Below are 25,331 nucleotides of genomic sequence, written 5' to 3'. Positions count from 1 at the left end.
TATTTATATCTTAATAATTAATCTTGGTAAATATATATTTATGGAAATGTATCTTTTAATAAGAGATTTAAAAATGGCAGATTTAGTTTATTTATTCTGTATTCTTGAGTTATTTACTTGTAAACTCGGTGTTATCGAATCCTATCGACAACCCCTTTGAAGTGAAATGGGCCCAATGATCACAAAAAGTCCCACCAGGGATCATTGAAGGCTAGGTTCACATTGCCATTGTCCCTGAACAGGTGAGAGCACAATCAACCTTTCGATGGACTGACCAACAGAGCTTCCTTTGGTGGAGCACGCCAGCAGTGTGAATGAGCCCTAAAATCACGGGGTTCATTGCATACTCAAATGTTGTCCATGATAGCTGCTATCATTTAGTAGCCCTCTATGCTCTTGCTCATATAGTGCGGTGTCAAAACATGAGGTGCTACCACTATATAGACTAATAAGAGACACAGAACAGAGTTGTCTTTGCGAGACTGGACTTATTGGTGGCATTTGCTCCACTATTATGTAAATTCGAGATAAATGCTATTAAGCTACTGAGCCCTTATACAAAAAACCATAGTAGGGTACCAATAGGATAGGGGATAAGATGTATGATTACAGGGGTCCTGCCGCTGGGGAACCCCGCAATCTCTGTGCAGCCGCCGGCATTCTGTGCCGGGCACAGCCTCTGGGACGGGGACGTCACGTCATGCCACCTTCATTCATGTCTATGGGAGGGAGCGTGACGGCCGTCACGCTCCCTCCCATAGACATGAATGGAGGGGGCATGGTGCGGCGTCACGGCCCCGTCTCGGAGGCAGCGCCTGGCACAGAATGCCGGGGGCTGCACTGAAATCGCAGGGCTCCCCAGCAGCCCCTGCGATCTTGCATCTTATCTCCTATCCTTTAAATAGGGGATAAGATGCATAAAGCTGGAATACCCTTTAAGGATCAACCAAGTATAGTGGACTCCATATGTATTTTCATTGCTGTAGATCTGATCTGTGATACTGGAAACATTTTATCGGACAAAAGGGACTTATTGGAAGGGTCCTAAGTAGGTACCAATGAGGGAGATTTATCAAAACCTGTGCAAAGGAAAAGTTGCCCATAGCAACCAATCCGATTGCTTTTTTCATTTTGCAGAGGCCTTGATAAAAATGAAAGAAGCGATCTGACTGGTTGCTATGGGTAACTCGGTAACTTTTCCTCTGGACAGGTTTTGATAAAGCTCCCCGATATGATTTTTATTTTCTATAAACTAATCAGGATTTTCTGTAAATTTTGGGAGATAACAATTCTTTATATTGTAAAACACTGAACAGGATGACATATTTATGGTGCTAAGTAGGCAGTTTTTGGCACTGAAACTGTTAAAATCTGTTGTGTACTAATATCACGTCACATAAGATTTGTTCTGACATTGCGCTTAATTCATTTTTATACCTGACCCATTGGCAATCATTCTGAAGATGTCTGCGACGCAATACAAGGTTGGAGGGTGACTGCTTTAGCAAGAAACCCATGACTTGAGTGACAGGGCATTTAAATATAAATGGGATTCCTAAGATCAAGGAAGTGTTATCGACCAACATGTCGTGCTTCTGTCTGAATTATTATTGCGGTGAAATTGCTGGTTTTAGCCCTGTGCTAGGGGAATGTCTTTTCATCATCTACGGTGCAAGATGAACTCGTGTGTATTTCACTGTCATTAAAAAATATATATTTTGTGATTGAAAAGATGGTGTATTTTTTTATTTGGTACACGTATAGTTAATCTTTCAAAATCTTGTTCTACTGTGTTAGATTATTTCGACTGACAGTCGGCCGCGCTGGACAATTGGCCATTGGAAAAAAGTAGAGTTTTTGCTTCTTCTTTGTAAATCTGACCTTCTTTTTTACGAAATTTTATGGTGGCATTGACCTGACATATGTTCAACCTGTCAGATATCCTGTCTGTAGGCTTTTGATGTGAAGTGTAGCTACATACTAATAAAAAATAATAATTCTTAGTGGAGCAAGTTGAGATTAGTAGGTTCATACGGATGGACATTTTTGTCACATTACTGCTTTCTGATGTTTATGTATTGTATATCAGGTTGGTAATGTATGTGTTAAAGGGATTATCCAGGAAAAAAACTTTTTTTTATATATTTCAACTGGCTCCAGAAAGTTAAACAGATTTGTAAATTACTCCTATTAAAAAATCTTAATCCTTTCAGTACTTATGAGCTGCTGAAGTTGAGTTTTTCTTTTCTGTCTTAGTGCTCTCTGATGACACGTGTCTCGGGAACCGCCCAGTTTAGAAGCAAATCCCCATAGCAAACCTCTTCTACTCTGTGCAGTTCCCGAGACAAGCAGAGATGTCAGCAGAGAGCACTGTTGCCAGACAGAAAACAACGGCTCAACTTCAGCAGCTGATAATTATTGAAAGGATTAAGATTTTTTTTATAGAAGTAATTTACAAATCTGTTTAACTTTCTGGAGCCAGTTGATATAAAAAAAACTGTTTTTTTCTAGAATACCCCTTTAAGTATATAAGGTAGGTATACATGTAGACAGGCAGGTTATATACTAGAGTACCTCCATTTAACTTCTTAATCTATGCACCTTGGTGCGACAAATTAAGTCTATAATCAGGGTAGAAAACAAAGTGCTGTATTCTTTTTATTAGTTCATTTACTTGCAGAATGCACTCTCTATTTATTTTAATGTGGAGCAGAATAGGAGGAGACTGGAATTACTACAACCGTTTACTTCCTTCCTGCTGATGACACACACAGAAGTAGGTAGATAGTGTTACCTAACAGAACTTAAAGGGGTACTCCACCCCTAGACATCTTATTCTCTATCCAAAGGATGTAAGATGTCTGATCACTGGATTCCCTCCTCTGGTGACCCCTGTGATGTCCCTGCGGCACCCGCTGCGTGCAGCACCAGAGCCTCGTGACGTCACGGTCATGCCCCCTCAATGCCAGTCTATGAGAGGGGGCGTGACTGCCGTCACGCCCCCTCTCATAGACTGGCATTGAGGGGACATGGCCATGACGTCACAAGTGGGGTATGATCCTGACGTCACAAGCCTCCGCCCCGCATCACCAGTTATCCGGCACGGAGCAAAGTTTTCTCAGTGCACCGGATGTCTGGGGTGCTGCAGCCAAGATCACGGGGGTCCAAAGTGGGGGGACCCCCGCGATCAGACCTTTGGAAAGGGGATAAGATGTCTAGGGGCGGCGTACCCCTTTAAATATCTTACACAATAGGGAATTACAGACTAGCTGTTTATAAGTAGCCAAAAATGTACTATTTAATAAAGTTAAGTGATAACAGTCGTGGCACTTATTGAAGAACTTTATTAGAGGGAAATAAGAGTTCCCTTTTGGGTTGGTTTCAGATCATGGGATGTAGGTGTGCAGGCCGTTACTGAGAAGTTTACAGCACAAACATCTTAGCTTAGTTAGGCCACATACAAGACACAAATTTTGGAAATATTTGAAATTTTGTTGCCGGGAAGATTTTGTTAAAGTGAAATCCATAGTATGTGGATGAGATTTCTACCTCTCTTCTGCTGTAAAATGCAGTTTATTTCCGCACCCAAATCTGCTCCAGAACATCTGTCTCATATACACCATGTGAACATACCCTTAGGATTCCCAAAGGTACTCGAAATGGGGATATAGATGCAGTCTCTTTTTTTTTTTTTACAGTCCTGGCTGTCATTTTTATATTTTGCATTTAATCATCTATTTATGAAAATGACATATGAAAAAGAGAAAATTCACTATGTGGTTTGTCCCATGAATATTTTATCGCTGACAGCAAAATATGGAGAACTTGTGCTTTTAAACATTGCAAGGTAATAGATTTCTAAATAATTGAAGAAGCAATCAAAGCCCGAAGCCCGAACCGCTGCCTGACGTCCCGTCCTCATTTCTAATTTCAGATAAATATTTAAATCTTTTAATTGTTCCCCTTGTGGTTTTTTTTTTCTTACAAAAAAATTGTAAAGCCTTCAAGAGTTTCAGTCCCTATGGATATAAACCTCAACAAAGGAGTAAATATTCTTACGCTAATAGAAAAGACATTGTGCTATGTGTTTTTTTATAAAAAAATTTTATTTTGAGTTTCACTACCATCATGCTCCTGTGTACCACTACTTCCTTCTTTGTCTCTATCTCTTTAGTAATACAGTTTACATAAACTGTGTGGTGGTAAACATATTCCCAGAAAAAATGGTCGTCACCTAACTCATTCTACTAGGACTATTAAAAAAACAAAAACAAAAAAACAAAACACTAATTTGTTTAACTCCTTATGTACCTTTTATGCAGCTGTCAAGACCAGTAGTGTGCATGCTCAGCCACCAAACTCCTCCCCACCACAGAGGACATTCTTGTGGTCATGCCTTCTAGCATGTTAGTTTGGAATCGGTACCTACTGTAAAATGTGAATAATGTGTTTAAAGGGGTATTCCAGGATTTTTTTTTATTTGACTATGCTACAGGGGCTGTAAAGTTAGTGTAGTTCATAATATAGTGTCCAACACAAATGGAGAAACATGGCCGCACATCCACCATTTGTATTTTGATCTACTTGCTTCTCAGCATAATTAAAATAACTAACAGGTTGTTAGTATACATTGTGATCAAAAAGTACAAGCCCACTCGCTCGTCAAGGCCACCTAGGGTTTCCTCCTAACATTGTCCCAGCCCTTTGGTAAGGAGCACATGGTAAGTGTTCCCACTGGTGTTGTTCTCTCTGGCGGCCATTGTTTCTGTGATGCTTTGTCTGTGGGGTGGTGCAGCCCAGAGCCAGGGGTATGGTTGGACAGCAATGGGGCTGCTTGGCCACTGGGTCATTCCTCCTGTAGGCATGGTGTCTGGGAGGCGGTGGTCGGCGCTATGCCAGTGTTTGGTGAGGGACCTACTCTGATTAGGTGGCCTTGATGGGGTGAGTGGGCTTGTACTTTTTGATCAAAATGTATCCTAACAACCTGTTAGTTTTTTAATCATGCTGAGAAGCAAGTAGATCAAAATACAAATGGTGGATGTGCGGCCATGTTTCTCTATTTGTGTTGTACATAATATAGTGTCTGTACCCGTGTGTGTGACGGTTTTCTTACAATTCTTCTGTGATTTTCACCCCAATATTTATTTTTAACAGCATACAAAATGACTGTCTCAGATTTTTCCCAGGTTGCAATGCGGCCGTGACCTGAGCCACTAGTCAGCTGATGACAGGGAGCCTGTCTGCTTCAATGGGTGGAGGGATCACTTGGTGGGAGAGAGATCAATCTGCAACTAATGCAACAGCTGTAGGCACCCTGATTGAAAACTGCAGGTCTTTTGAATGGATGCAGCTCATTTATGCTTCAATGGGTGGGGTGGCTGATGTGTGAGAGGGAGGAAAATGGAATTCTGGGATTTTTAGGCAAAAAAGTAAAGTCAAACAGGAAATGCCCGTTCGCAAAAAGCTAGCCACAGTGTTATGGTAATCTCATGACATAGCCATTTATCCCCAGGACAAGCGCAGATCCTTCCTAAGGGTGCGTTCCCACACGGCGTATACGCAGCGTATTTCACACTGCACAAAATTTACGGCAGCAGCGGAAAATACGCTGCATATTCCTTGCTCACTATACACACAGGGCTTTCCGGCGGCAGCTCTATGTGTGCAGTGCGTTTTGGAGGCGGGGCCGTGTGACTGACGTGCGGCTCCGCCTCCAAAACTCACTACACACATAGGGCTGCCGCTGGAAAGCCCTGTGTGCTTAGTGAGCAAGGAATACGCAGTGTTTTTCCCACTGCTGCTGTAAATTTTGTGCAGCGTGAAATACGCTGCGTATACGCCGTGTGGGAATGCACCCTAAGCATGTCCATTACTGTCTGCCAGATACGTACTAAAATTACCTTATGTTGGATAACCCCTTTAAATATTTTGCACCTTAAAATAGCAGCTTTTAAGGTGTCCATTACTGTCTGCCAGGTACGTACTAAAATCACCTTATGGTGGATAACCCCTTTAAATATTTTGCACCTTAAAATAGCAGCTAAAGCATATTGGATTAGTAAGTGACACATTTAAACACATATAGGTATCATTCGTAATAAAAGTGAGCTTTCTAAACAGACAGTCCAACAACATCCTGAGGGGTTCTCCTCGTACCTACACATTCTCTGTGGTCCACAGTTCAGCTGTTTTGCATGTCTATTTCTCAATCCCATTTCTGGCTTTACAGAACATTTGAGCTTGAAGCAATTAAATTGCAGGACTTTTATTCAGTCATGTGTAAAGTCTAATTCACAACTGAGAGACTATGACAATATTACACTCAAATATTATGATGTATATCACACTAGTTTTTTTCCAGATTTATAGTGGGTAGCTGTTCAAATTCAAATTTCCTAAAATAGTTTTGCTAACTAAATGTTTCTTATAAGAATCTGTACACACGGCATATTTTTCCATCCGTAAAATAGGCAGCAGAAGTGTGAGGCATACTCTGGGATTTCAGTCTGCCGCATAGTTCAATGTCTATTGGTGCAGATTGAACCCATTCAATGGGGGCTAATCCAAGTCCATGTGAAATGAGAGACATATGACTTAAAGGGGTACTCCGGTGGGAGAAAAAAATGGTTTTTAAATCAACTAGTACCAGAAACTTAAATAGATTTGCAAATTATTTAAAATCTTACCCCTTCCAGTACTTATCAGCTGCTGTATGCTACAGATATACTATAGAGAAAGTTGTGTAGTTCTTTCCAGTCTGACAACAGTGCTCTTTGCTGACACCTCTGCCGTGTCAGGAACTGACCAGAGCAGGAGTGTTTTCTTTGGGGATTTCCTTCTGCCCTGGACAGTTCGTGACATAGACAGAGGTGTCAGCAGAGCAATGTGGTCAGACAGAAAAGAACTACACAACTTCCCCTGGAGCATAGAGCAGCTGATAAGTTCTGGAAGGCTTGAGATATTTAAATAGAAGTTAAAAATATTTATAACCTTCAGGCACCAGTTGATTTGACAACATTTGTTTTCCACTTGTTTTCCATCAGAGTTTTCCTTTAATGCAAATTTCAAATCCAGGGTGGAAAAAACGCACATGGTGACCTACAGTGCATATTGCCCTGGGATGCATATTACACATGGTTTTTACTCACATTCTAATGCAGGATATGTGTGAACATTACAGCTTGTGAACATATACTAAGAACTCACATTTATTATGGATCTGTTTTCTATCATAATAAGTTAAAGGGGTATTCCGCTGCTCAAACGCTGGAGCCGGCGCCGGGAACTCTTGACGTCATAGCCCCGCCCCCTCATGATGTCACGCCCCTTCCCTTCAATGCAAGTCTGTGAAGGGGCATGAAAGCCGTCACGCCCCCTCCCATAGACTTGCATTGAGGGGGCGGGGCCATGACATCACGAGCTCCTGGCTCCACCGTTCGGAACAGTTTGTTCCAAACACTGAGCAGCGGAATACCCCTTTAATCTTCAGTGAGCTTTTATCTCAGCTATTCAGATAGGAAGGAGATGTGATGGTTCCACCATTGGATATCATAAACTGTATCTCTTATTTTCCCGAATATTATAGGGAATAACTTAGTGGCGCCATATGGCAGCATAAAAGTGGCAATGGTGCGTACTACCATGCCCATAGATTATGTGACCATACTGTATCTCCCTCTGCCTCCATACAATGGCGCTGTTGTTGCCAATCAGACTAATTTGCAATTTCATATTGTCTGTATTTCAGAAAAGAATACACCTTTTTTGATGGACGTATGTCTTTTTTCAACCATACTAACTATGTAACCTTTTTTTTTTTTTTAAATAGCTTGGGGTACGTAGGGAATGGAAAAAATCACTTGTCAGCTCTCCTGCTTATTATTCCTAAATGGGAATTAAAAAGGTTGTGCCATCAAGACCATGCCTGTCCATGTGCCCCACTGGGGGTTATAGATGGCATTAAAGAGGGTCCCCAGTTAGGACTCCCTCTATGATCCGTATCAGGACTGCTATGTATGACTTAAATCACCCATACATTCACAGCCATTCATCTAAACGGCTGCAATGCAATATAAAATTTTCACTGCAGGAGAAATGTCTGGCTGGCCGCGGCTCCCCCCACCAAAGACAGCTGCGGCAGCTCCAATCTTAAAGGGGTACTCCAGAGGAAAACAATTTTTTTTAATCAACTGGTGCCAGAACATTAAACAGTTTTGTAAATGACTTCTATTAAAAATCTTAATCCTTTCAGTACTCTGTCTAAGTGCTCTCTGATGACACGTGTCTCGGGAAACGCCCAGTTTAGAAGCAAATCCCCATAGCAAACCTCTTCTAAACTGGGCGGTTCCCAAGACAGGTGTCATCAGAGAGCACTAAGATAGAAAAGAACAACCTTAACTTCAGAAGCTCATAAGTACTGAAAGGATTAAGATTTTTTAATAGAAGTAATTTACAAATCTGTTTAACTTTCTGGAGCCAATTGATATATATATATATAAAAAAACGTTTTTTCCTGGAATACCCCTTTAACAACGGGTGATAACGGGTTACAATGGCTATTAGAAAAATCCCATAGACTATAATGGGATTTTCTAACGGCCGATTTTCAAGATTTTTATGACGGACGTTTATAACGGAGGTATTTTTATAGTGTGAAAGGGGCCTTAGAATACAATGTGCATTTGTCTAGACCAGCAATGTTCAGCCATAGTGACGACCTTACATAGCATTGTGTTATTTGAGAACATTAGTATTTAGCATTGGGTACAGCAGTGACATTTGTCTCTCTCCTTGTTTTCTAGGTACGCTGGATGATGTATTGGATTGTTTTTGCCCTTTACACTGTGACTGAAACATTAGCAGATTTAACAATATCCTGGTAAGTTCCCGTAATGACTTTACTAATGTTCTTGTAGACAGCAGTGTACGGCTTTGGTGCGCTGTACGGTAAGTACCACGTTACACGTATTCCATACTGAGAAGAAATGGTTTGTTATAAAACTATAGTGAAGCATGTAGAAACCTGGCATGTCGTTTTCTGCAGCCATTTCTACCTAATGTAGTTCTCCACAATGAAGCTGATGAGTAAAAGCTCCGTCAGACTTGGAACAATATGCCACAGTGCTCACGATCACAGCATGAGAATTGGATTCGGTAAAATGTCATTCACTCAGCAATAACAGCTTGTAATGCATAAAACTGCACCAGATAAACCCCACAAAGCTGCAAGAGTGTGAACAAGCATAGAGAGCAATCTTATTTCTCTTTGTCCCTGGCATACGGCCTCTCCTGACCTGGCACTGTGTACGGCAGTGTTTCCCAACCAGGGTGCCTCCAGCTGTTGCAAAACTACAACTCCCAGCACGCCCGGACAGCCAAAGGCTGTCCGGGCATGCTGGGTGTTGTAGTTTTGCAACAGCTGGAGGCACCCTGGTTGGGAAACACTGGTGTACGGACTACAACACAGCAACATCCACTTGATTGAAGATAATTGCGATCCAGGCTTAAAGGGGTACTCCAGTGAAATTTTTTATTTTTTAAATCAACTGGTGCCAGAAAGTTAAACAGATTTGTAAAGTATTTCTATTAAAAAAATCTTAATCCTTTCTGTACTTATTAGCTGCTGAATACTACAGAGGAAATTATTTTCTTTTTGGAACACAGTGCTCTCTGCTGACATCACAAGCACAGTGCTCTCTGCTGACATTTCTGTCCATTTTAAGAACTGTCCAGAGCAGCATATGTTTGCTATGGGGATTTTCTCCTACTCTGGACAGTTCTTAAAATGGACAGAGATGTCAGCAGAGAGCACTGTGCTTTTAATATCAGCAGAGAGCACGGTGTTCCAAAAAAGAAAATAATTTTACTCTGTAGTATTCCAACAGCTAATAAGTACTGGAAGGATTAAGATTTTTGAATAGAAGCCATTTACAAATCTGTTTAACTTTCTTGCACCAGTTGATAAAAAAATAAAAATAAAAAAAAGTTTTCCGCCGGAGTACCCCTTTAAAGTGCTTGGCATCTTCATCCAGGGTCAGACTATGGAACAGTCTATGATCTCCTCAATGTTATCCATGTCTGTGGTAGAAAGCACAGTGCCTCTGGTGCAAACCTAAGCAGTTGCCTAGACTTATATATAGTCCACTTATTCTGTGCATCAATATATTCCACTAGTATTTCAGGTCCAGCAGTGTTAAAGGGTTACTTCGCTGGAAAAATTATTTTATTTTTTATTTTTTAAATCAACTGGTGCCAGAAAGTTAAACAGATTTGTAAATTACTTCTATTAAAACATTTTAATCCTTCCAGTACTTATCAGCTGCTGTATGCTCCACAGGAAGTTCTTTTCTTTTTTAATTTCCTTTCTGTCTGACCACAGTGCTCTCTGCTGACACCTCTGTCCATTTTAGGAACTGTCCAGAGCAGGATAGGTTTTCTATGGGAATTTGCTCCTGCTCTGGACAGTTCTTGAAATTGACAGAGGTGTCAGCAGAGAGCACTGTGGTCAGACAGAAAGGAAATTCAAAAAGAAAAGAACTTCCTCTGGAACATATAGCAGCTGATAAGTACTTGAAGGGTTAAGATTTTTAAATAGAAGTAATTTACAAATCTGTTCAACTTTCTGGCACCAGTTGATTTAAAAAAAATAAATATATATATATATATATATATATATATATATATATATATATATATATATATATATATTATTTCCAGCAGAGTACCCCTTTTAAGGGAGCAAAATAGCAGTCGACCCCTCATGCTGCTATGAATATGTCATCAAGTAAACTTTTAAGTATTGCTTTTATATAGTGCTGCTTCCAAGGCAATGGAGTCGATGGGGCGACAGTGGTATTGGTCGTGTGACAGATCCAGCAGTGTGTTGTGTTTACATTATAAACAGCGACCCCAACACAGATGGGAATAAAGCGAATAAGTTGATGGGGGGGACTCATAGTACACCACCTTTGTGGCTTTCAATAGGTCTGCCTATTCACTAGTAACCTGGGGATGGGCCATGGATGGAGATTACTGTAGTCTCTCCTATGTAATCTTATAGACAGAAGACAGCCCTATCGTTTGCAGTACTATGTGGATTCACACTGTTTCCGTTTAACATTGACATTTTATAGGAAAAATGTAATATGTTAATGGATGCGAAAAACGCTTGCTACTGTATGTTACACTGCAGAATGTGTTCCCCATTCATTAATAATGTAAAAAAAAAGGATTGTAATGGATACGTTTTTTTTTTGCCACACACAATATCATAATTAAATATATTTTTGAATACAGCAAGATTAAACCTAAAGTAACGGAAACAATGAAATGGAGACAAAAACGCATTGTGACTGCACCCTGATTAAATGAAATTCAGATATAAACTAATAATACTCTGAGATACACAATATAAAGTGTCATTGTTTTAATATATAATAACGGTAAATGTTCCTGGACATTGTATAATTGGAATTCCTGTGCAGTCCAGTTTACTCTGGGAGGGTTCATTTACTATTTAAATAGAGGAAAAGTAAGAATGATAGATAAATAACACAATATTAGGAAGGTACTGTGAGCCCTGCACTGTGTACTGCCTGCCATCCAGCTTTCCCAGTCTCTGGAAATCATGTCTGGTAAAGCAGCCATATTGGAGCCCTTTTGGAAAGCTGGGTGGCACACATACTGCCTGCCACCCAGTTTTCTCAGTCTCCTGAAGCCCCAGAAGATGATAGACTGCTTATCCTCCCTGCATTTTTTTTAAAGAAAATGCACATTCCATTTTCAAGTATTCAAATGTACCTACCGTACATTTGAATACTTGAAAATGGAATGTGAATTTTCTTTAAAAAAAAATGCAGGGGTTACTGTAGGCAAATCAAATGTATTTAAAAAAAAAAAAAAAAAAACTGACACAAATCTGAGGCTAACACTTGGATTACTACCATGTATGTGACACCAGATCCACACGAGAATTACAATGGTGGTCATCTACGGCTTTTCCATGTGGAATTCATGCAAAAAATGAGTATGGTGCTGACTTAGAAATCCGCAACGCAGTTATTATTACACACAAATATTAACCACTGCTTGTGAATAGAGTATTAAAGGGGTATTCTGGCTTTATACATCGTATCCCCTATCCAAAGTTAAGATGATTCTGTGCCTGGCGCTGCCTCACGCCCCCTCCCATAAACATGAATGGAGGGGGCGTGGTGTGACATCACTAGGGGGCATGGCCATTATGTCACGTCCCCGTCACGCTGGAAGTGCCCGGCACAGAATGCTGGGGGCTTCATCGAGATCAAGGGGGTCCCCAGCGGCAGGACCCCTGCAATCATACATACTATCCCCTATCCTTTGTATAGGGCAGTGGTGGGCAACCTTTTTTTTCAACTGAGCCAAATGTCGCCAAAACCACGATTGAAATTTATTTTGAGAGCCACATTTTTAAAACCGAAAATACATAGGATGGTACACTGTTTTTAGTTTCAATAAGTTTTTATTGAGAAAATTCTGCATGCAAGTATCCACATAGTTCGGGAGGATACAAATAACACAACTAATAAAACAAAAACTTTAGAACGATATTATTTATCGATAACGTTAAATTCCGTAAAATTTGCCTTACAATGTAGAGAAAATTACATCCTGACAATGACTGACAAAGTCACAACCACTAATGTTAACATTGGCCTTGCATTTCCTTGGATAGTTTGAGTAAGTCAGGTTTGTATGTTGTTGTTTTTAATTTTAGGCACGATTCCAGGTTCTCATCGATGAGACGATTTCTCAATTTACAACCGCAGCAGCACCCCATATATCCCATAAGCTGATGCTATTACTACGGGAGGTGGGGGAATTGTGGTGTTGCTGGTGGATGATAAGGGTGCTACTACCCCACACCCCCAGTTTCCACACATAAGGAAGCATAATTTCCCCACATTAGGAAGCAGTTTCCCCATATTGGGTCATTAGGTAGCAGGTTCCCCACATTAAGTAGCAGGTTTTCCACATAAGGTCGCAGGTTTCCCACATTAGGTCATTAGGTAGCAGGTTCCCCACATCAAGTAGCAGGTTCTCCACATAAGGTCACAGGTTCCCCACATTAGGATTCCCCCATTAAGTAGCAGGTTCCCCACATTAGGCTTCCCCATATTAAGTCATAGGCTTCCCCACATTAAGTAGCAGGTTCAGCACGGTAGCATAGTTACTCCCCACCCCCCCCCCCACACACATACACAGACTCACACACACGCACACACTGACCACCCCCACCCCACACACACACACACGCACACACTGACCACCCCCACCCCACACACACACAGGCAAACACAGACTCTCACACTGACCACCCCCACCCCACACACACACACACACTGGCACACACACTGCACCACAACACCCCCCCACACATAGACACATGGCAACACTTACCTGGCATAGGCTTCGCTTCTCCTCTCCGGCGGTAGCCCACTAGTCCTCTCCTCCGGCGTCCTCCTTTGCGGGTCTGCGGAGTGACGTCACTAGCGCGATCTCTCTCAGCAGGCCCGGGCTGCCGCCGCAACTGGACACACGGCATGAATAACACAGCGGGCGGTGCAACAAAGCATAAAAAAAAAAAAAAAAAAAAGTCCTTGATTTTTCCGCCCCCTGGTCCTTGCGCCCTTAAGCGACCGCTTGATCTGCCTAATGCAAGCGCTGGGCCTGCGGGCGCCCGGCACACAGAAGTGCCACATTAAAGTGTGTAAAGAACACACTTTAATCGACCACTGGTATAGGGGATAAGATGTATAAAGCCGGAATACCCCTTTAAGTTGCACCATGCACTTGCCTTAGATCCAGAATGTCAGTGGATTTGATGAGGATTTAGGAGCAGAATCCATGCCTCCATCCTGAACGTGTAAATGGATCCCTATTGTATTCCCTTCCAGGACATAAACAAAGGTTTAGAAATTCTATCCAGCATTTGTTTCCATAAGTGCAGGACACATAACACACACCCTGCCTGGTCTTCCTGGAGCCGGCATCATACATGAGAAAAAGACTTGGCAGCGACCCCCAATACATAATTGATTTCATGTGTTCTTCTTGCTCTTGCCAGAGTTGTGTTGCACAATGTTGAGTAAGAAGCCAGAAAACCCTGAGAGTTCACAATGTTTTATTTCATTTATTCATGGGCTTAGATTTCCACTTATGCAGTCATACTTGACACAGGATGTTTACCATTGGTTCTACTGCGGATGGAGTTCTTTCTGTGGTCTAACAATTGCTGATTTATAGTATGTGTATCTTATGGTAAATGTGGATACCGAAAAAACATAGCATAAGGAATTAACCAAAAACAATATTTACTTTTTGGAGGTTATGAGATTGATTTATGGGCGACTTTCAGCATAGCCCCACTGTACCATTGAGATTCAATGGAAGGATTTATTCAAACGAACCATAATACAGCTCCATATGATAAATGTATACAATGCCAGAATAGGATCAGATGCTCGGTAAAAGATTTCCCTGATCCCTGTTCTTGTTTTTTATTACTAAATATTTTGCCTTTTAAAGATCACATCCATTACAAAGCCATAGGTATAAGGCACAGACATGGGTATTCCAGGAAAAAACTTTTTTTTTATATCAACTGGCTCCAGAAAGTTAAACAGATTTGTAAATGACTTCTATTAAAAAAAAAAAATAATATGTAATCCTTCCAATAATTATCAGCTGCTGAAGTGGAGTTGTTCTTTTCTGTCTGGAAACAGTGCTCTCTGCTGACCTCTCTGCTTGTCTCAGGAACTGCACAGAGTAGAAGAGGTTTGCTATGGGGATTTGCTTCTACTCTGGTCAGTTTCCGAGACAGGTGTCATCAGAGAGCACTTAGACAGAAAAGAACAACTCAACTTCAACAGCTCATAAGTACTGAAAGGATTAAGATTTTTTAAGAGAAGTAATTTACAAATCTGTTTAACTTTCTGGAGCCAGTTGATATATACATTTTTTCCCTGGATAACCCCTTTAAATCTCTCCAAAAACTCAGGAGGGCAGACTAAGGCCATTGCATGGATCTGCATGTGGTTTTCATAATAAAAGATATCCTGTTAGGATTCTAGAGTCTCAGAACTCAAATGTACACAGATTAGCCAGGGAAATCGGGGGCCTTAAAGGGGTTATCCAGGAAAAAACTTTTTATTTATATATCAACTGGCTCAAGAAAGTTAAACAGATTTGTAAATTACTTCTATTGAAAAATCTTAATCCTTTCAGTACTTATGAGCTTCTGAAGTTAAGGTTGTTCTTTTCTGTCTAAGTGCTCTCTGATGATGTGTCTCGGGAACCGCCCAGTTTAGAAGAGATTTGCTATGGGGATTTGCTTCTAAACTGGGCAGTTCCCGAGACACGTGTCATCAGAGAGCACTTAGACAGAAAAGAACAACCTTAACTTCAGAAGCTCATAAGTACTGAAAGGATTAATATTTTTTAATAGAAGTAATATACAAATCTGTTTAGCTTTCTGGAGCCAGTATATATATATATATATAAAAAGTTTTTTCCTGGATAAACCCTTTAAATTCAGGACCCAACGGACACTTTTAGCCCCTTGGTTGCTAGGTACTCACTATGGAACTTCAAGGCCATGTGTTAAAAAGGAACATATAACCTGTTCTTCCCTGGAGTATTGGAATCTGTGTTAAGCAGGTTGGTATTGTGGTCTATTTTGTGTTGGACTTGTGCAGTCGTAACATATGCATCATAGATTTCTATTTAGGTACACAGGAAATTTATGGAAAAAAGTAATATCTTTAGACCTCTTAGAGTTTCAGCAATCATTCCCTCATCTTGTCCCTCCACTGTTTTAAGGCTTATTATAGTGAAGAATAAAGAACTAAAACCCTTAGAATACAATATGTGAATAGTTGGTAGTAGTTAGTTGTGTGGTAATGCTTAAAGGGAACGTGTCAAATTGAACATGCAGTCCAATCTGTGTGTTGTATATTATAGAGCTGAGCAGATTGATGTATAGTTTAGCATCAAAAGTTTTAGCATAACTTGTTAATTATTGACTTTGGAGTCATGTGGTCTGTCCTACTTAGTGATTGACAGCCTTTCCCGTTTCCCATATGTATAACTAGATAGCAGAAAAATCACTGATTAGGACCACCCACTGGACTGCTAAGCCCAAAATGAGCAGAGAATAAAATGAAATGAATTGAAAGTTCTACTAAATACTTTCCTACAAAGCTTTATATCAATTTGCTCAGCTCCTCCTGCCCTATAATATGATCCTCTCATACGCACTGCACCTTTAGAAGTGTGACAGGTTCCCATTAATATTGTTCTTAATGTGGTTTAATGACCCATTAATATTGTGACACCAAAGAGCACTGCTCTACGGGGTACTCCGATGCTCAGCGTTTGGAACAAACTGTTCCGAAAGCTGGAGCTAGAGCCGGCGCCGGGACCTTGTGACGTCTTAGCCCCGCCCCTTCTTGATGTCACTTCCTGCCCCCTCAATGCAAGTCTATGGGAGGGGGCGTCACGCCCCCTCCCATAGACTTGCATTGAGGGGGCAGGGCGTGACATCATGAGCTCCCGCCACCTGCTCCAGCATTCGGAACAGTTTGTTCCAAACGCTGAGCAGCGGAGTACCCCTTTAACTAATAATATTATTGTTACAACAACTACCACCTACTTATACTAATATTTTGATGTTGATACCAAAAGTGACTGGCAGCGGTTCATTTTTGCAGATTTCACAGCAAAATGTAATCTATTTTGGTCAGAGTCTACCCAATTATTGGTTTTGCCACCATCGACATCTTTATCTTTATAGTTTATTTTTTTATGATGTTCTTCCATATCAGAACTTTTCAACATGACTTCACATCCACATGAGACCAGAAAGGAGAGATGAAGGGAAAATGGGAAAGTATGACAAGTTATGTGAAGAGCCACGTCTCTTCAGGCAGTCTTGGAGACAGGGTCATCGAGCATGCCACATATAATTGGATGGCGCTCTCGGTCTCTCACAAACTCATCAAAACACGTCTATATGCGACATAGTTCAGATTTCCAGCATGCTTTTTTCCTTCTTACTGTATTCTGACTCACTGTCCTTAGCTGACCTCACATTACTTGATACATTCAGAACCAGACACTGAACAGCAGTGCCGATAATCGCAGATTTCATCTATTTTTACTTCTTGTGTAAACCATTTGGCATTTTCATTTTCTTTATGGGCATTTGTATAACATATTTTCTTTTTGGCTTAGGAGGTTGTTGCTTTATAAATATAGATAGCTAGATAGCATTATGAGAATGTACAATGGTATCTACCGATTTTTCTCTTTTGTAGGTTTCCTTTGTATTATGAGTTGAAGATTGGTTTTGTAGTCTGGTTGTTATCTCCATATACAAGAGGTGCTAGCTTATTGTACCGAAAGTTTTTGCATCCTCTACTTTCCAAAAAAGAAAAGGTAAGTTTAATCTGTTGGGTTTCGAAAGTTTATGGATGGTTTACTAGCCTCAAATAGTAGCATAAAGAGGAAAATGGATACAACCTCACCCCTCTAAGTGAAGAGAGAAATTGGCATATATATTCATAGTAAATAGACTCAACCAATGAGGCATAGATAATATAAAATATAACTTTTACTAAATTCATATAAAATACAACAAAGACATCGAAATACACACTGAATAATATGTTTGATAGAAATGATATTTCTGTGAACCTCAGCAGTTCTCTAAGAGCAATAGTTGCTTACACAATATCACTCGATAATAGCCAGCTGGCTAACTGTAGGGAGGGAAAAAGGATACAGGTGAGTACCCTATGCATTAACTATCCCTGCCTATTCTATATACCCATGCCCTAACTACTGTAAGTGTGGGTGAGGAAGGGGTATGTAGTAACCACTATCAGATAAGCATTAAAGTGGTGATTACATGTACAAATTTCTCATTCTTCATATTCCTACGTGTTTCTCCCATATTATTCGGATGGGTTCATCAGGGTTGAAGGAGAAATTATGAACATATGATAGATCGTGAATTAAGATGTGCTGAAGGTAAAATAATAGACAGTAATAAGATGGTTGTTGTCAGTCACCATCAAATAGTCATGGTCAGTCATCAGTAATCATAAGTCAGTGTATATAGTAGCGGAGGGTGTTTCAATGACAACCAGTTTAATATCTAATAATTAAAGGGGTATTCCAGGAAAAAACTTTTTTTTATATATATCAACTGGCTCCAGAAAGTTAAACAGATTTGTAAATGACTTCTATTAAAAAAATCTTAATCCTTTCAGTACTTATGAGCTTCTGAAGTTAAGGTTGTTCTTTTATGTCTAAATCCTCTCTGATGACACCTGTCTTGGGAACCGTCCAGTTTAGAAGAGGTTTGCTATGGGGATTTGCTTCTAAACTAGGTGTTTCCCGAGACAGGTGTCATCAGAGAGGACTTAGACAGAAAAGAACAACCTTAATTCAGAAGCTCATAAGTACTGAAAGGATTAAGTTTTTTTAATAGAAGTAATTTACAAATCTGTTTAACCTTCTGGAGCCAGTTGATATATAAAAAAAGTTTTTTCCTGGAATACCCCTTTAATATAAAGCTATTATAGAAGCAGAACCAAGTGACCTGTTGATTTCAACAATTGAGAGGTGGATTGATGTCGTAGGTTAGTATACATCGATGATGAAAACCTAAAACAAAATTAAAGAGAACACCAATTTACCTTTATTTTAATAATATATAATAGATGTATAAGAAGTCATTATATCTTAGTAGACTCATACCTTCTCACTTGGATACCATAAGGCTGATGATTTAACTGGAGTCAATGAAGAGGTAACAGCCCCACAATTAGATGTCTGGATAAAGAATGGTACATATGTAACTTAGGGACGTATATTAATATTAGGCCCCTCATGGCACAACGTGCCATATTATATTATAACAATACACATTGTTGCCAAGCTCATAAATTATTCAAAACAAATGCTGTACCTTGTTAGTCCAAATCTTATAGGACCGATAGATGAACTGAAACCAAGGATAAAAAGAGTGTTCCCCATAAACAAGCTGGATGACTGTGCGGCTGGATAAAAGAGGTGAAGGTGTGGCTTAAAAATATATTAAAGCCCCTCATTAAACACCATACTTGGTTCAATATTATTCTTACCAGGCTTAGATGTTCACCAGATAAATATGATGTATTATGCATTCCCTTTAATAGTCTGGCTGATATGCCAGGTAAATAGCTGATATTTTATATGAATTTTATATGAATTTAGTAAAAGTTATATTTTATATTATCGCTGCCTCATTGGTTGAGTCTATTTACTATGATCATATCCTCAAATAGAACAATTCCCTGCAGACTTATTTATGTGTCTGTATTATAGCAGCAGGTCCTGGCCTGACTGCGGTTTTTATGACCCAAACTGACAGCTCTCAGCTGTTTTCCTCACCTATCAGGTCTTGGGGTCGATCTGTGAGGTCTTGGGGACCTGACAGGTTTTCTTTTAGAGGGGTTGTCTCATCAGGACAAGCCATTTCCTTATGGCTTGTTGTTCCCTGGCTGGCTTCTGTATTTGTTCCAGTGTGGTTGTCTTGGATGTGACTACCCCTTTTAAGGACTCTATGTGATAATAAAAAATATATGTTGAATTAGTCGGGTTTCTCTGACATGTATATCTGTTTTATTACATTAAAGGGGTACTTTTTATTAAATTAACTGGTGCCAGAAAGTTAAACAGATTTGTAAATTACTTCTCTTTAAAACCTTAATCCTTCCAGTACTTATCAACTTCTGTATGTTCCACAGGAAGTTCTTTTCTTTTTGAATTTCTTTTCTGTCTCACCACAGTGCTCTGTGCTGACACCTCTGTCCATATCAGGAAATGTCCAGAGCAGGATAGGTTTGCTATGGGGATTTGCTCCTGCTCTGGACAGTTCTAGAAATGGACAGAGATGTCAGCAGAGAGCACTGTGATCAGAAAGAAACTAAATTCAAAAAGAAAAGAACTTCCTGTGGAACATACAGCAGCTGAGAAGTACTGGAAGGATTAAGTGTTTTAAATAGAAGTAATTTACAAATCTATAGATAAAGAGAGGCAGTTCGGCACAGCTTAGTTTGGGATCCCTGGGTAGTAAGCACTATAGCAGCATGCACATAAGAAGCAGGTGGTGCTCTGACCATAAAGAAGATAAATCCAAATGTACTTGCAGATGTGGAGGAAAAAGTCGGCCACTCACCGGTCTTCTTGTTTCAGCAAATTTCTTTTATTAAGCACATACTCACAACCGTGTTGCCCAGGGAGAAGACATAGATGGTAACGGGCAGGGGGGGGCACCACTGAGAGGCCCAGAGCAGAGCAGAGCTATCATTAGGTGAAGTGACAAGGTTCTGCTGTAGTTCTGATGCCACCTCCTTTAGAGATTGGCCAGGCTGGCATCAGATGGATCCTTTTTGTTAGGGCTGGTAGCATATTCTTGCAATATGGTGCCAATATAAAGGTGCACCCTGATATGTTTTGTTCCCCTTTCTGCTAGTACAGTGAGTAATGTAAAAAGCAACGTAGGTAATTCTCTTTTGTTTTTAATATACGATCCTGTTCTGATACCACGTTTCCACAGATCTGACTTGCAATTCAACAGCGTCTGCTATGTGGTTGGAGGTCACTTTATCTATTTCTAAGGAAAACTTGCTGTCAGTCTTATAGATATGAATAAAGAAAGTGACTTTCTGTCCACAAAGCAGATGATGTGGGATTTTGAAACCTATACTGAAAAGAAAGCTGCCGGAAAGAGAAGTACCTGTGTGGTTATTTACTTGATACACAGTATTATCAGTGAAAGGGAAAAAGTACTGGAGTGCTGCTTGAAGAGAAAAAAAAATAGAATTATTTATAGGAGATATATATATATATATATATATATATATATACACACACACACACACACACACACACACACACACACACATATAGCAAATATTAAAAATATTGTGGTCATTCCACATGGACAGCCAAGATATGGATTACCTTTTACCTGAGACTCTGCCGTCTTCTACTTGATATTCCTTCAGAATGTATTTTCGGTTAATGAGTTACGTGTTACAGCAGATGTTCTGTGTTTCCTGAACAGGAGATTGATGACTATATTGTTCAAGCCAAAGAAAAGGGCTATGAAACCATGGTGAACTTTGGCAAGCAAGGCTTGAATCTTGCTGCTACCGCTGCTGTGACGGCCGCTGTGAAGGTGAGAGTCCCACTTTATTACGCATTAGCGCACAGTTCTAATTATTCCTTCTTGTACAGCGCAGTATAGATCATTACCTAATTGTAAAAGTCATTCACTATTCTTAGCTGGTCTTTATTTTCTGATTAAATTCTGGCTGATAATGTGGATGTAAACCAGCAAGGCACTTGGGTTTTACAATTGAATGGTTATTGGTTTCAGTTTATGGAGCTGCTTAGTTTTGTAAATATAAGACTGCTACAGATTATGTAGTTTATTTTCATTCCATGATTGATATGAACCAGCACTGTGGGTGGTAAATACAGAAATTGCGCTATGGATACTCGTATCGGTAAAACGCGGTTTTCCAGTTACATCTAATACTTACAGATTTAAACTTCTGTTTGGAATGAAAACACTTAAAGGGGTACTCCACGCCTAGACATCTTATCCCCCATCCAAAGGATAGGGGATAAGATGTCTGATCATGGGGGTCTGGCCGTTGGGAACTCTGGCCGCTGCCAACTCTGCTCCGTGCTGGATGAAGGGCGACCACAGCCATCACGCCCCCTACATTCATGTCTAGGAGGAGGCGTGACGGCTATGTACTAGCCATCACACCCCCTCCTATAGACAAGAGGGGGCGTGGCCCGTTGTCACGGCCAAGTAAGTGCAAGCCCAAAGATTGCATGGGAATTCCAGAGATCGGAACCCACACCCCCTACCCCCACAATCAGACATCTTATACCCTATTCTTTGGATAGGGGATAAGATGTTTAGGGCCAGAGTACCCATTTAACAATTATTGGTCATACAGGATAATAGCTATACCAATGTATTGCATTACTTGTCTAGAATTGATCCTGATTTGCAGCCTGTGTTTTAGTCCAAGTATTTATTTTCTATTCTGGTTGCTATGGTTACTAATTAGACAGTAATCTGAGGAAAAATCATCTTGGCGCAAAGAGTAAAACTAAAGATGCCCATACACCTTTAATAGCTGTTGGTTGCCAATTTGTTTGCCTGACCGTTCTCTCACCCCATATGAATTTTAGGCTCAACCAAAGTTTGTTTTCTGAATGAAGGGAGGGGAGGTAAGTCATTGCCAGACGGCACTGTGAGGGCTTATCTCTCCAAAAATAAAAGGGTCAGACAGATGAAATTCAACATGCCCGTCCCTTTTCTTTTCTGACAGATAATATCAGGGGAGATACGGGAGGCCTCTATGGACATTAGGTAGTTGGAGGGTTGATCCAACTTTTGAATCATGCATCAGTATCAACTGAACCAGGGAATATCAGTGAAACTGGCTGACCTTCTAATGTGTATGGTGCCCTCCCAACTATTCCCCAATTTTGATTACCTGATTCTTTTTTTCTCATGGGGATATCATGGTGCCAGAGGTGTCTGACAGCAGCCTTCTCTTCCCATTCGGAACAAATGCGTGCTTGCCAGTGCATGTGTATACTGGGATAGTGAAAGATAGCCGACAAGTAACTTATGCTTATGTCTAGGATGGCTTAAGATGTGGTCTATTATAGGTTGAGTTTCCCTTATTCAACAAGACAGGGAGAGCAGCAAGCCAGTGAGTGAAGTGCTCAGCCAAGTACTTATCCTATCTAATGATCAGTGGGGGGGGGGGGGGGGGGGTCAAAGCTTTTGACATGTCGGTGTGACAGTAACGCCTATTTGTGTGACAGTAACGCTTTAAGCTAGAAAGGAGATTTCACCTCTCAGGCCTGGAAATACAACTTTGGAAACCTCTGAATTGGAAGTTCAGCTTTGGACTATAACAACAGCCTGTAATTCGGGATTAGTTCAGGATTTGTAATGTTGTTAAGCAGAGTTATCTGTCTGACCATTGTTTTATGAAATAAAACAAATAGAAACCTTTTTCCCCCACTCCACTGTTTGTATTGGACAAAAAAGCTTTAATTGGACCCCACTTCAACTAATCTCAACCTGAAGGCAGAGGGGACCAGGATGGTTTAGATTTCCTCTAAAGAAACTACTTTCTGAATATTGTAGACTGCCACATGAAGGTTCTTTCATGTTTAGTGTCATTTACTATTTTAGAACTACTGTTTTATTTTTATTTTTTTTTAATCTACAATGGAAGTTCATGAACTCAAGTTCTCAAGATGACCATTCATTTTATATCAATTTCTCCTGCCACCCTCAATGCATATGCATGCTCGGCTTCCCTAGGCATTCATGTATTTTCTATTGGGGAAGTGGTGAAAGCTTCTGGTGGTCTTCTGTATAAATAACATCTCCCTACTGGAAGACTTGGGGTACTCACATGCACATAATAAGATAGAGTGTCCTGCCGTGATTGTCAAATTTGGCGGACGTTCATCTAATAATGTGGTCTCTAACTGTGGCCCTCCAGATGTTGCAAAACTTCAACTCTCAGCATGCCCGGACAGCCAACGGCTGTCCGGGCATGCTGGGAGTTGAAGTTTTGCAACATCTGGAGGGCCACAGTTTAAGACCACTGATCTAATATGTATTGGACAACTTGAATTGGTGGTTATCCCATCGTAGGCTCTTCACCCAATCAGTCCTTGTGTTAAACTCATCACAACTCTAGTCCTGGTTACCTCTTCCTTATGAGGCAGTTCCTTAAAGGGGTTATCCAGGAATAGAAAAACAGAGCTACTTTCTATCAAAAACTACTCCCTGTCTGTCTCCAGGTTGGGTGTGGTTCTGCAGTTCAGTTCCATGGAATTAAATCTAGCCACGTTGTAAAACCACACCCATCCTGGAGATAGACATGGAGCTGTTTTGGAAAGAGATTAGCTGTGTTTTTCTATTCCTAGATAACCCCTTTAATAGGGAACACTGGCAAGCCAAAGATTCAGTAGGTATTGTAGAAAAGTCTTCTGCACAGCTTGTTGGAGTAAATATGTTTGTGGAATCAGTAGTTTATGGGAAGTGTCCCTTATTAAATGACTTTTCTCTCTCTTTTCTCGTTTTGCTGTCCTTGGCTAATATTCATTCAGCAATCTGTCTACTGTTCTCCTTGAATCAAGTGAAGGTAAATAGTCACCAACTCCAAGCATGGAATCTGGTTTAACATACTAGAGGAAGCATATTACACACCAATGATTTAACGTACTAGAGCTACATTCTGGGTCTAACACAAATAGAGAAACACGGCCGCACATCCACCATTTGTATTTTGATCTACTTGCTTCTCAGCATAATTTTATAAACTAACAGGTTGTTAGTATACATTTTGATCAAAACGTACAAGCCCACTCGCCACGTCAAGGCCATCTAGTCAGAGTGGGTCCCTAACCTAACACTGGCGTAGCACCGGGTGGCGACCACTGCCTCCGAGACACCATGCCCACAGGGGGAACGACCCAGTGGCCAGGCAGCCCCACTGCTGCCCGACCAAGCCCCTGGCTCTGGGCCACTCCACCCCACAGACAAAGCATCATAGAAACTATGGCCGCCACAGAGAACAACACCATTGGGAACACCTACCATGTGCTCCTTACCAGAGGGCTGGGATAATGTAAGGAGGAAACCCTTATGCAGTCTTCTGTTTATTAAAAATGCCTGGGCCGAATGGGTGGAGTGGAGTTCTGGCCATGGAAGAAGGGAGAGACTACAAATGTACAACACAAATAGAGAAACATAGCCGCACATCCACCATTTGTAATTTGATCTACTTGCTTATCAGCGTAATTAAAAAAAACTAACAGGTTGTTAGTATACAAGCCCACTCACCACATCAAATCCACCTAGTCAGAGTGGGTCCCTAACTTAAAACTGGCATAGCGCAGGGCGGCGACCACCTCCTCTAAGACACCAAGCCCACAGGGGGAATGACCTAGTGGTCAGGCAGCCCCAATACATTCTGGGCCTGTATACATACTTACATTATAATATACACAAAAACATGTGAAGTGAGTAACTGATTAACAATATAAGGCAAATCATTTGACCCAGGCCTCTCAATTAAAGCTTAAAATAATTTTGTTTTTAAGTCATTAATTGAAGGAGCCATTAATCTTTGCAAATTTTTTAACTATAGAATATTCTTCTTAATGTTTATTTCATATACTGGTTG

The 25,331-nt window shown here is 40.5% G+C and overlaps 1 protein-coding gene across 3 annotated transcripts in view; it reads left to right on the top strand.

Annotated features, from left to right (window-relative positions):
* REEP3 (receptor accessory protein 3) overlaps window positions 1-25,331 on the top strand; it is a 163,390-nt gene that overhangs the window by 115,317 nt on the left and 22,742 nt on the right. For all 3 annotated transcript variants that reach the window (XM_056529797.1, XM_056529798.1, XM_056529796.1), the window contains exons 3-5: window positions 8,802-8,878; window positions 17,355-17,475; window positions 21,155-21,268. In XM_056529797.1, the coding sequence (XP_056385772.1) occupies window positions 8,802-8,878; window positions 17,355-17,475; window positions 21,155-21,268 (312 nt within the window). The remainder of the gene's footprint in view (window positions 1-8,801; window positions 8,879-17,354; window positions 17,476-21,154; window positions 21,269-25,331) is intronic.

This window comes from Hyla sarda, chromosome 7 (genome assembly GCF_029499605.1).
Source record: "Hyla sarda isolate aHylSar1 chromosome 7, aHylSar1.hap1, whole genome shotgun sequence".
Taxonomy (NCBI): Eukaryota; Metazoa; Chordata; class Amphibia; order Anura; family Hylidae; genus Hyla; species Hyla sarda.
This window is presented reverse-complemented; position numbering and strand designations above follow the sequence as displayed.